Source organism: Hyla sarda, chromosome 5 (genome assembly GCF_029499605.1).
Source record: "Hyla sarda isolate aHylSar1 chromosome 5, aHylSar1.hap1, whole genome shotgun sequence".
In the NCBI taxonomy this organism is placed as follows: domain Eukaryota; kingdom Metazoa; phylum Chordata; class Amphibia; order Anura; family Hylidae; genus Hyla; species Hyla sarda.
Genome location: NC_079193.1, coordinates 183,904,838 through 183,917,909, shown reverse-complemented (window position 1 = coordinate 183,917,909; position 13,072 = coordinate 183,904,838). Strand labels below are relative to the sequence as shown.

At 41.8% G+C, this 13,072-nt stretch overlaps 1 protein-coding gene across 2 annotated transcripts in view; it reads right to left on the bottom strand.

The window, feature by feature from the left end:
• The window catches only part of LOC130273673 (uncharacterized), a gene marked incomplete in the record, with an annotated part of 157,308 nt that overhangs the window by 11,312 nt on the left and 132,924 nt on the right, over positions 1-13,072 (bottom strand). For both annotated transcript variants that reach the window (XM_056520854.1, XM_056520853.1), the window contains 1 exon segment: positions 5,255-5,440. In XM_056520854.1, the coding sequence (XP_056376829.1) occupies positions 5,255-5,440 (186 nt within the window).

Genomic DNA, 13,072 nt, shown 5'->3' with positions numbered 1-13,072 from the left:
TGAGTCGAGGAGTCGGACGAAATTTTGGGTACCTGGAGTCGGAGTCGGCAAACAATGCACCCACTCAGACTCTGCTAAATTTATATTGGAATAAAAAAAAAAAAAAAAGCAAGTTTAAATGTCCCAATTCACAAAAAGTTATAATTAATGAATTCTCTACTATAAGAATAAAGATCAATGCATGCAGTGCCTCATGTAACCGCAAAACGAACACGTTAAGTGACTGAAGAAGCATGCTTTTCATGTGCTTTACTATTTGGCACACAACGCACAATTAGGAGCGGCAATACTTATACTTTCCATAGTGTTGTGTCCTGCTGTTACAGGGAACCCATGGGTAACCTAGCCTCTCACTTAGAGATGAGCGAACTTACAGTAAATTCGATTCGTCACAAACTTCTCGGCTCGGCAGTTGATGACTTTTCCTGCGTAAATTAGTTCAGCCTTCAGGTGCTCCGGTGGGCTGGAAAAGGTGGATACATTCCTAGGAAAGAGTCTCCTAGGACTGTATCCACCTTTTCGAGCCCACCGGAGCACCGGAAAGCTGAACTAATTTATGCAGGAAAAGTCATCAACTGCCGAGCCGAGAAGTTCGTGACGAATCGAATTTACTGTAAGTTCGCTCATCTCTACTCTCACTGATAAGGGATTAAGTAAATATGCTGCCATTCAGCTAAGGCTATAAAAACTTGTAAACTCGATTGTTAGCTTAAAGGGGTACTCTGCCCCTAGACATCACGAGGGGCGAAGCTGTGATGTAGTGATGCCCCGGCCCCTGTATCGCCCGTCATTACGGACAGAGCGAACTTGCTCTGTGCAGTAATTATAGCGCAGTGCCGCATCGGCGATCCCGGGGGTCCCCAGCAGCGTGACCTTTGGAAACTTGGAACTTTGGAAAGGGGATAAGATGTCAGATCGCCGGGGTCCCGCTGCTGGGGACCCCCGGGATCGCCGATGCGGCACCGCGCTCTCATTACTGCACAGATACGGGGCGATACAGGGGCCGGAGCATTGTTACATCACGGCTCCGCCCCTCATGATGTCACGGCCCGCCCCCTCAATACAAGTCTATGGGAAGGGGCGTGGGGGTCGCCACGCCCCCTGCCATAGACTTGCATTAAGGGGCGGGCCGTGATGTCACGAGGGGCGGAGCCATGTCGTCACGCTGCTCCATCCCCTGTATAGCCCATCATTACGCACAGAGCGAAGTCTCTCTGTGTAGTAATGAAAGCGCGGTGCCGCAGTGGCGATCCAGGGGGTCCCCAGCAGCAGGACCCCGGCGATCTGACATCTTATCCCCTATCCTTTGGATAGGGGATAAGATGTCTAGGGGCGGAGTACCCCTTTAAACTTGACTATGGGATTCTACTAGGGAAATCATGTTTTATAATAAATGCCCCTTCCTGGATCCTCCCACTGCCCTATCTTCAGCAGCAGATCAGCACACAAACTGTTCAATACAGTAGACTGTTGGCTTCCCAGCCAGTAGTCCTGTGGTAATGACATGTATGTTGCCTTTCTTTCTCCTTCAAGGAATGTATAAAATACATTCACATATTAATACAGAGGAGTCGGGAGTCTGAGTCGGAAGCACAGAAAACTCCGGAGTTTGAGTCGGAGTCAGAACATTTATCTACCGACTCCACAGCCCTGCTGGTTAGGTAGGGAAATGCATGTATTTGTTACCCATTTCCCCACAGGCAGAAACAAACATGTAATATATGTCTATATTTTATATATATACTAATTTCTTTTCCACATCTGTTACATGTTCAGTATTAGAGATGAGCGAACTTACAGTAAATTTGATTTGTCACGAACTTCTCGGCTCGGCAGTTGATGACTTTATCCTGCATAAATTAGTTCAGCTTTCAGGTGCTCCCGTGGGCTGGAAAAGGTGGATACAGTCCTAGGAGAATCTTTCCTAGGACTGTATCCACCTTTTCCAGCCCACCGGAGCACCTGAAAGCTGAACTAATTTATGCAGGATAAGTCATCAACTGCCGAGCCAAGAAGTTCGTGCCGAATCGAATTTACTGTAAGTGCGCTCATCTCTATTCAGTATGTCAGTATAAAAGCATTATAAAATTGTATTAATACAAGTAACAGTGCATTAAATCCAGACCAAATATTACAACAAATCCCTATACAAGGGGAAATTATTGGCCTTATATCTAATCAAATGGAAAGTCTCGAACATAAAAAGGAGACCTATGTTACCCCAGTATTAAAAACTTGCCTGCTACTTTTCATGCTACAGAATGGTATAATGTTGAAGCTCTTAAAGGCTCCCTAGGAGTCCGTCAGGTTAATATCATGGTGTCCCTTATCTTACTGGACAAAATAGCACTTGGCAAGTGTAGTTCGCGAAAATCCAGCTCGCTCCACCAATGCGCCCCCGACACGGATCCGCACCCAGCCCGGTGCACACAGATTCAAACAAGAAGAAGAGATGATCCAGCGTGGGTCAGTAGAAATCCAGACTTTATTAGAACTCACAGTAAAAGCAGTAAAAAGCAACCAGCAGATCAGACGCGTTTCAGGCGCATGCGCCCTTCGTCAGTGATGTCATCCATCTGCACAGGTGTTAGTTAAATACCGGACAGGTAGTGGGTGGAGAATTGGCCACCAATTAAACTACACTTGAACCGCTGACAACGGTGCAGAGGAGGATACTAATACAAAACATAGACAAAATGTTAGTAAAAGTACAAAATGCTAAAAACAATACACTAATATGCAATTTTGCACAAATGGCTTGTACAGCACAGAAATATAACATGGTGAATAAAGAAAAAACATATAAAATGTACACCAGTTATAATCGACTGTAAAAGTAGAACAAACGTGTGTGTGTGTGAATGCGGCGCTAGTAATGGAACAGCAATTCTGAATTGTCATTGATGTATTCCAGGAACAGTGGTATGGCAGACATATCACCCTTCCAAATCAGGAGGAGATCATCTATGAATCTGCCATACCACTGCACGTGGGAGACAAATGGATTGGATGTGGAGAAAAGGTACTTGGATTACCAATATGACATAGTCAGATTGGCTAAGGAAGGTGAGTGTCTAGCGCCCATTGAAACACCACTGGATTGGATAAAAAACATACGATCAAAAGAAAAATAGTTATGTGTCATGAGATACCATGTGCTCATTTTAATGAATTCTTTTAAACCACAGTGACTATACCATTGATTTAAAAGAATTCATTAAAATGAGCACATGGTATCTCATGACACATAAATATTTTTCTTTTGATCGTATGTTTTTTATCCAATCCAGTGGTGTTTCAATGGGCGCTAGACACTCACCTTCCTTAGCCAATCTGACTATGTCATATTGGGAATCCAAGTACCTTTTCTCCACATCCAATCCATTTGTCTCCCACGTGCAGTGGTATGGCAGATTCATAGATCTCCTCCTGATTTGGAAGGGTGATATGTCTGCCATACCACTGTTCCTGGAATACATCAATGACAATTCTTACAATCTGAAATTCACTTACCATTCACACCCATCCAGCATTTCCTTCCTTGACCTTGAATTTAGCTCAGTGCCAGACCATATTATTTCTGTTTCTACGTTCCGCAAACCCACTGCAGGGAACACTATTCTTAGAGCTGATAGCAATCACCCGCCACATACCATCAGGGCTATTCCAGTAGGAGAATTCACATGGATAAAGAGAAATTGTAGTGGTCCCTCTACTTGCGAGTCTCAAATCAGTGAGGCTTCGCGTAGGCTCGCGAGTAGAGGTTATACTACACGCACTTTATCCAGAGCTAAAACTATTGTTGCCAAAAAGGACCGTTCTCTTCTAATTTCTCCACCCATTAATTGTACACAACATAGTCGCTCTAATTTTCAGAGTAAACCGGTCATTGCACTCACTTATTCTCCCCAATTTACACAGGTCAAGAACATCATCAATATACATCTCCATTTCCTGAGACAGGACGAAATTGTAGCAAAAATATTATCCAAAGGTTGTCACATAGTCCCAAAAAAGGCAAAAACCCTGGGAGATATTCTATCCCCTAGTTTGGTATTGTCCAACACAGTTAACAGAAATAACTGGTTGAGTAATAGAGGATTTTTTAAATGTGGCGGCAGGATTTGCAGAACATGTAACTATGCCAAATTATGCACACAATTTTCCAATGCAGAGCAAACTAAAAATTATCAAATAAAAGATTATATTAACTGTAACCACCATAATGTAATCTATGTCATTGAGTGTTCGCAGTGCCAACTCAAATATGTAGGCTCCACTTTTGGAAACTTAGGGTCAGAGCGCTGGAACATCTCAATGACATAACTAGCAATGCCGTAAGAAACCGATCGGCAGCATCTTTACATTTTAAAACTGTACATGGTGGTCACATTAATTATTTTCAAATTTATGCTATAGAACGTGTTCACATAGGACCCCGTGGTGGTTGTGTGCGGCGAAAATTATTGGAGCGCGAAGCATTCTGGCAATTCACTTTGGGCATTAGTGCACCGAAAGGTTTGAATTTAAAGAGAGAATTGCTGTTCCATTACTAGTGCCGCATTCACACACACACGTTTGTTCTACTTTTACAGTCGATTATAACTGGTGTACATTTTATATGTTTTTTCTTTATTCACCATGTTATATTTCTGTGCTGTACAAGCCATTTGTGCAAAATTGCATATTAGTGTATTGTTTTTAGCATTTTGTACTTTTACTAACATTTTGTCTATGTTTTGTATTAGTATCCTCCTCTGCACCGTTGTCAGCGGTTCAAGTGTAGTTTAATTGGTGGCCAATTCTCCACCCACTACCTGTCCGGTATTTAACTAACACCTGTGCAGATGGATGACATCACTGACGAAGGGCGCATGCGCCTGAAACGCGTCTGATCTGCTGGTTGCTTTTTACTGCTTTTACTGTGAGTTCTAATAAAGTCTGGATTTCTACTGACCCACGCTGGATCATCTCTTCTTCTTGACAAAATAGCACTCCATGCTGCACTATAATATCCTGTTTTTGATGGAATCTGCAAAAGGGGTCCTAATGACCACTAGCGCATGGCAGATTTTGGGTCACCATTTCGTTTCAATATTTGTTTTCCAAAAGCATTTATAAAGCATACTTAAATAAAAGTATGACAGCACCTCTTCTGTGTTTTGGACCCACTCAATGCTTTAGCTTTCAAATACAAAATACTGACTGAAAGTGGCCTAAGCCAGGAGAGAAAAATAAATAAAAATACACTCACCTGTGGAAAAAGTAACTTTGAGCATCATATCTTTGGAGGAACTCCTTGATCGCTTCCTTGTTCTACCTTTCTCTGTAAGAGAGTGTTTATCTGATACTGACTGCACTTCATCACCGCATAAAGATGAACTAGATGGTTTACGATCCTTTTCATACCATATAGACCTTCTTTTATTGTAATGAAAATCTAGAAGAAACCAGGAAACATGACCGTATTATCCAACATGACTAAACAATGGTAATTAACATTGTCATGAAATACATGACTCATCTTTGCTAAATTAAAGGCCTGTTAACACTTGGCAATTGCTAGTCATGATCAGTAAAATTCAGACCTATACATAATACATATGTCAGTATTCGTCTGTTCTCCACAAAATGTCTAGAAGACTTTTGCAAGAATACAAGAACCTTCTATAAATATTTTCCATGGGGCTTAGATTTAAATGGGCACTGTCACCAAATTTATTTATTTATTTTTTTTTTTTTGATATGTTGTAGTACTTTTCTACTACAACATCGCAATTTTTTTTTCATTAAAAGAGTTTATTTTAATGTTGAAAACCATCCACTAGTGGTCTCCCTCCTAGTGGTCGGCCGCAGGCTGGCATGAAGTCATGCATGAATTCGAAACGATGCCAGCTGGGCATCGGTCCTAATTCATTTGGCCAGTGCTCAATCCCTGCCTGTCAATCAGACAGGGGGGAGCGAGCGCTGAGAGCGCATTGGCATCCTGGCTTCACATGCCGGCCCCGCCTCCCGCTCCCGGGGAGCGTGGTTCAGGGCAGCGCTGCGGCAACTTTTGATTTCAATGGGTGGTGGGGTTAGCAGGGTAGCGCTATTGTTTTCAACACTGGGTGCCTACAGCATGCCCTGACAGCCAGTAGATGTCAGGGCAAGCTGTTAGTTGTAGTGGTGAAAAAGCTGGAGGCACCCTGTATAGTAAACTAAGGGCGGAAGTGTCGGCCCCAGCAGGCATCAGTGAAGTTGTGCCTGCTGAGGAAGTCTGCCTGGTAGACCATGCAGACAAGCATTTTTAATATAGTAAAAAAAAATTTAAAGGCAGGGAGGGGGTTAGGGATAGATGGGCAACAGGCAGGGACCGAAAAAAAAATGGATGGTGGGAGCTACCCTTTAAAGTATTTCTGGGGTCCTAATGATAAGAGTATTAAAAACAAAAAAAACAAATAAATAAATAAATAACTTTCAGCAGCCAACTGTTCTACAAACAAGTTTCTGAATAAAAAAATAAATAAAATGGGTGGCTAAAACATGAAGACACCCAACCCAAGACACATGAAAAACAATTCAGGGAGATTTAAAAAGAATGGTGTGAAATCATCTGTTCTTTCAATTATGAATGCAGAAACTAACACAAATTCATTAACATGAAAAAAGTTTTTTCATGTGGGATGTTTCAGACTTGCATGATTTCACTCTCTTTGTTAGGGTCACACGTAACAGATGACACGACCCATATTGTGCCTCCAGCTGTTCACAACCCCCCCCCCCCCTCACCTCCCCCTGAAGCAGCTGCGATGTGTGAGTGCACTGGGTGACTTGCAGGCCCCTAGTGTGGCTGCTTGGAGCGGCAGATTGCAGCTGCGTGCAGGCCGGGTGGGGTGGGGGTGTATTCGGTAACAGCCGGAGGCACAATAAGGGTCTGGTCACAGGTAGAACCGCAGCGTAAAATATGCTGCGTATCAATCTTGTGTGACCCTACCCTTGTGGGGATTTACAGTTGAAAACAAAAAGAGAAAGTTCTAACTGTTTCTTGATTACAGCTTACAGATATATTTTCACATGGTTTTGGGTGAATTTATTAGGTTTTCTAGTGATTGGTACCAAAGTAGGTTTGTTTTCTTTTTGGGAGCAAACTCTAAAGAAGACAATTGTGGCTTACAATCAGAGTTTCCCATCCAGCGATTTTCACTGGTGATAAGGCAGGTGTCTAGGCAGCAAACTTTTGACATCTGATGTGTGATTGCACAAAAATTTGAGTGTTTGTGCAACAAATTTTTGACATTTTAAAAAAGATGCAGTTGATAAATAATCGACCACTGCAAAAGGCAACCATGTCACACTACATTTAAACTGTTTTCTTGAATGAGTCTAAATTATTTGCACAAACATTTTGTGATTTTTACCCATGGCACAAAAATGTCAACAATTTACCACCCAAAAAAATGGTAAAAACAATGATAAATTTCCCCCCACTGAGTCCTTGGCATAGCCACAAAAGAAAAAGTCAATGTATCTTCAGGTATATGCACCTCTACATTTCCATTTGAACATTAGGTCATAACTGAAAGAAACTCTACCACGACGGAAACAACGATTCACCAGGAACCGAACTACATAAGACAACACATAACTAAAAAGAAAGAGTGGAGTCAAACAAGTACATTTTATTCCATCAAAACGTGATTGAATAAAAAGGAGATTTTTTTTTAAACTCACTGTAAAATCTCTCTCGTAGCAGTGATGTTTAAATCCCATCAACCGACACCTGGGACCATAGGAAGAACCGCTGTGGAGGTAGCCGGAGGGCTTACCTCTGCATTCATGGCTGCCATAGATCTGCATTTGATTGAGTCTGCCTTGAGCAGGCTCAACCAAATGAACACAGATCAATGGAGTTCAATAGAACTGCATTGATCTGTATGAGGAATCTAAATGATTCCCCCTAACAAAAAGTGTATTTAAAAAAAGAAAGTTTAATAAAAGTTTAAAAAACACCCGTTAACCCCATCCATATTAAAAGTTCATATAACCCCTCTTTTCCATATAAAAATATGTAGACATAATAGAAATAAACATATTTGGTATTGGTGCGTGCAAAATTGTCCGAACTATTAAAAAATAACATTTTATATCCCGTACGGTAAATGGTGTTAACCTAAAAAAAAAAAAAATTTTTAAGTCACAGAATTGTATTTTTTATGTTTAGAACCTCATATCCCCCCAAAAAAAAAAAAAAGTTAAAAAAAGTGCTCAAAAAATACCAAAATGGTACTGATACAAACAGCATATTACGGCCCCAAAAATTTGTCCTCATACAGCCAGGTATACGGAAAAAAAAAAATGTTATAGGGGTCAGGAAATTTGTAAAAAAATGTAAAAGTAAAAAAAAAAAAAAAAAATTATATATAATATAATTAAGGACTCAGGGTTTTTCCGTTTTTTGCACTTTAGTTTTTTCCTCCTTACCTTTTAAAAATCATAACCCTTTCAATTTTCCACCTAAAAATCCATATTATGGCTTATTTTTGGCGTCACCAATTCTACTTTGCAGTGACAGTCATTTTACCCAAAAATTCACGACTAAACAGAAAAAAAAATCATTGTGCGACAAAATCGAAGAAAAAATGCCATTTTGTAACTTTTGGGGGCTTCCGTTTCTACCCAGTGCATATTTCGGTAAAAATGACACCTTATTATTCTGTAGGTCCATACGGTTAAAATGATACCCTACTTATATAGGTTTGATTTTGTCGTACTTCTGGAAAAAATCATAACTACATGCAGGAAAATTTATACATTTAAAAATGTCCTGTTCTGACCCCTATAACTTTTTTTTATTTTTCCACGTACAGGGTGGTATGAGGACTCATTTTTTGCACCGTGATCTGAAGTTTTTATTGGTATGATTTTTGTTTTAATCAGACTTTTTGATCACTTTTTATTCATTTTTTAATGGTATAAAAAGTGACCAAAATACGCTTTTTTGGACTTTAGAATTTTTTTGCGCGTACGCCATTGCCCATGCGGTTTCATTAACAATATATTTTTAGAGTTCGGACATTTACGCACGCGGCGATACCACATATGTTTATTTTTATTTACACTTTTTTTTTTATGGGAAAAGGGGGGTGATTCAAACTTTTATTAGGGAAGGGGTTAAATGACCTTTATTAACACTTTTTTTTTTTTAATTTTTTTTGCAGTGTTATAGGTCCCATAGGGACCTATAACACTGCACACACTGATCTCCTATGCTGATCACTGGCGTGTAATAACACGCCTGTGATCAGCGTTATCGGCGCTTGACTGCTCCTGCCTGGATCTCAGGCACGGAGCAGTCATTCGTCGATCGGACACCGAGGAGGCAGGTAAGGGCCCTCCCGGTGTCCTGCAAGCTGTTCGGGATGCCGCAATTTCACCGCTATTCACTAGCCGGGATACTTTCACTTTAGCTTTAGAAGCAGCGGTCAGCTTTGACCGCCGCTTCTAAAGGGTTAATACCGCACATCGCCGCGATCGGCAATGTGTGGTATTAGCCGCGGGTCCCGGCCGTTGATGAGCGCCGGGACCGACGCGATGTGGGGTCGCAGCGCGATGTGGGGTCCGTTTCATATCGCGGGAGTCGGCGCAGGACGTAAATATACATCCTGCGTCATTAAAAGGGTTAAAACATGACGGAAACTAAACAAATTTGGTATTGGTGTTATGAGGCCGACCTAAAGTATCAAAATAATATGTAAGTCTGACCACAAGGTGAATGGCAAAAGAAGAAAACCAAAATTAGCTTTTTTCAATTTCACCTCACAAATAATTTTTTTTGTTTCAGAGCATAAGTTATGGAAAAATGAAAGGCACCATTACAAAGTATACTTGGCCCCGCAAAAACAAGCCTCATATGGGTCTGTAGATGGAAAAATAAGATTTATGGCTATTATAGGACGAGGAGGAAAAAACTAAAAGTGCAGAAACTAATAAAGACCCTATTTACGTACTATTTTGGTTGAAATTATTTTATCTACCAGGACAAGTGGATTTTCTTGAGGGACAAGTAGATTGTGTTCCGCTTTAGTAAAGTAGGTTTATTTTTATTTATTTTTTTATTTTTATTTTATTTCCACACTCCTGCTTAGCCTTCATTGGGGGACACCTTACTGATAGGTATATGCTCTTGCCACTAGGAGGCACTAAGACTAGGAAAAAATAGTTGGCTCCTCCCTGGCTGGATATACCCGCCCAGTGGAAGTGAGGTAACCACTTTTGTCACAAAGCAGTAGGAGAAGCCAACAAAGAACACTTCCGAAGGACCCTAGACAGAATCCCGTATAAAAAAAAAAAAAAAAACCTGTAAAGATAATCCGGACAAAAAAAAAAAAAAAATATGGCGGGGTGTGGTGTGGGGGACACCACACCCCGCCATATTTTTTTTTTTTTTTTGAAGGGTACGAGAAAGATTTTACGTTGAGTACAAAAAAAATCTCCTTTTCTCTATCGCTCTTCATTGGGGGGGGACACCTTACTGATAGGATGTATCAAAGTAGTCCTCTAGGGTGGGAAAAACAACCAGAGAAAGGGAAACTGTTCAGAGGCCGAACCCGCTCGACCATAAGGTACGCAGACGAGATCCCGGGCAGAGACAACTGAGGCCCAGAAAATGAGCTTCCAAAAGAACCCCCGTCCATGGAAATGGACGCCAAAAGGAAGAGACCGCCCTATGTAGATACTCTAAATCTATATTTCATATAGAGAAACAAGAAAAGGGGGTCTAGGAAGCCAGATGGGCCAGAACCATCCCCGGGAGGAGGTTGGAAATCAACTCCAAGAAACAGAGAACCAGACAGAGGGCTAGTCCAGCTGAGAAACAAAAATGGAAAAGGGCACAAGAGAGCCCCATCCAGATTCAACAGATTCAGGAGAAAATGGCAGAAAAAACACCAGGGAGAGCAGCGTACGCCGAGCAGAAGGAAAACACAAGAGGTAGAGACCAGAAATCCACTGGAAAAAAATAAAGATGGAGACCGGCTCTAGAAAGGACTGGTGCCCAAAAACAGCTGCAGCCCCAAAACCCCTGTCCCAGGGGCCCGCCGCGAACACCTGGGAGGCGAAAAAGCTCCATTTGCAGGATCTGGATGACCCGAATGCCCTCCACCTTGGGAAACCGCCTGAAAAGGGGCATCCCCCTGAGGTCTTCAGCAAGCATTAGGCCACGCTGCATCACACCAGGCTGCCATAGCGAGACGGGCAGAGGCAAGTGGGGGACGCCAGGCGCTAACTGTAGGCAATAAGGGGTTGACTGACCATACTCTTATGCACCATGCCCCTTTGTCGCATGTGGGCGATCAAGTAAGCGCCATGCTCCTGTCGCCCAACCTAGAAAAATTACAAAAGGAAAAAGAACCTAACTAGACATACTTAACTAGAAAATAATAAAATAATAGACCAGGTCTGGGGAGCTCCCAGACCTGTGTCTTGCCTCCTACTGACACTAGCTAAAACTGGTTACCTCGCTTCCAGTAGGCGGGTATATCCTGCCAGGGAGGAGCCAATTTTTTTTTTATCCTAGTGGCAAGAGCATATACCCATCAGTAAGGTGTCCCCCGAATGAAGAGCGACAGAGAAAGTTATTTTTCCTTCACCATAATCTGAGTGCTTCAGCATTTACTTGTGTGGATGAAACCTGGGAAATATGGACCCTTTAAGGCTGTGAGCTCCCACTACTTCCGTTTGCTTATTCTGTGAAACTGCTGCAGAATCTGTTGTTTAAAACAGTGGTGTCCCTATCTGAGGATATGCTGGCACGAGTCTGGACAGAACTGGTCTACTGCCTAGATATCTGCTGTGTCACCAATGAAAACCATTTTAAATATTTGTAGGATATTTATTTTTAGTGCCCTTGATTACAGGACACTGTACATATGATAAGGGGTTTAAATACATAGTGTAAAATCAAGTATGTTAGATATAAACAAAGTAACTAATGTTAAGAGGACCCTGCCAGCAAGGCCTTACCATCTGCAAATTGAGTCTGCATTCACATCACGTAGCATACCATGGTTTTCAGTCCGGCCACAAAACCGGAGTCTGACTCTGGTTGGCTTATTCAAAAGAACGAGATGCGGGCCGGGTCCGGCTTATATACGGGAGCGCCCGGTTTTGACATAACCCAGCCGAATCCGGCGACAGTATGAAGAAAACGTAGTGTAAATGCACCCCGAGGGGGCTAGACGTTTGATAGATAGTGTGTCTTTTCATGTTAATAAATTTGTGTGGCGTTGATCATTGCGTCTGTTCATTTAATCAGGCTGCTAGTGCTGGAGTTATCCAGATGAACTCAGACTAGTAAGTGGCTTGAGGTCAGTTTAAAAAAAAAATAAAAAAATAAAAAATTCTAAAAAGGAAAATTGCATAGAGAGAGGCTAACGCAATTCGACCAATAATCACAACGCTTAGGGAAGGTGCATAACAGCTATGTATCCTAATTGCACTGAGAGCAGTAGTAGTAGTTGTAGTATACAGATCTAAGTGCGGAGGGGGTCTGGTAAGTGATATCGTTCTGTAGTTCACAGAAAGTCATCTGCCCCAGGATTTGATTTCCTTTTCACACATCAAACAAACTGCACAAATAATTCATTTTTGACATTTTCCCCCCAGCTCATAATTGTGTACAAAAGAGAAAAAAAATCTTAAAATATCCTGCTATTTTCCAGAGTTTATAGTATTTTTTTTTCTTTTTTAAATACTATAGCTTTCACCGATAGGCAACCCCCTTAGTCCTACCCTTTCCTTGGGTCCTTGGTTGTGTTTCCTCTTCTTTTTTTCTGCTCACCTTTTTCCATGTCTTGTCTTCCCCTTTCCTTGATGTGTTTAGTCGGTATGGCGTTTGTCCCTCCTCACTCCCCCCCCCCCCTCTCCCCCATCCTTTTCCTGGTGATCGTTAAATTTTGAGTGCCTGGGTTGGGCTTTTCCTAACTCCTGTGTATTGCTTGACTTTGTTGTTCTGTTATTATGTGTTCCATGAGCTGAGCTTCGTTTTTGTTGACCTGAGCTGCAGGGACTTGTTCTCCCCTGCTTGTAATGT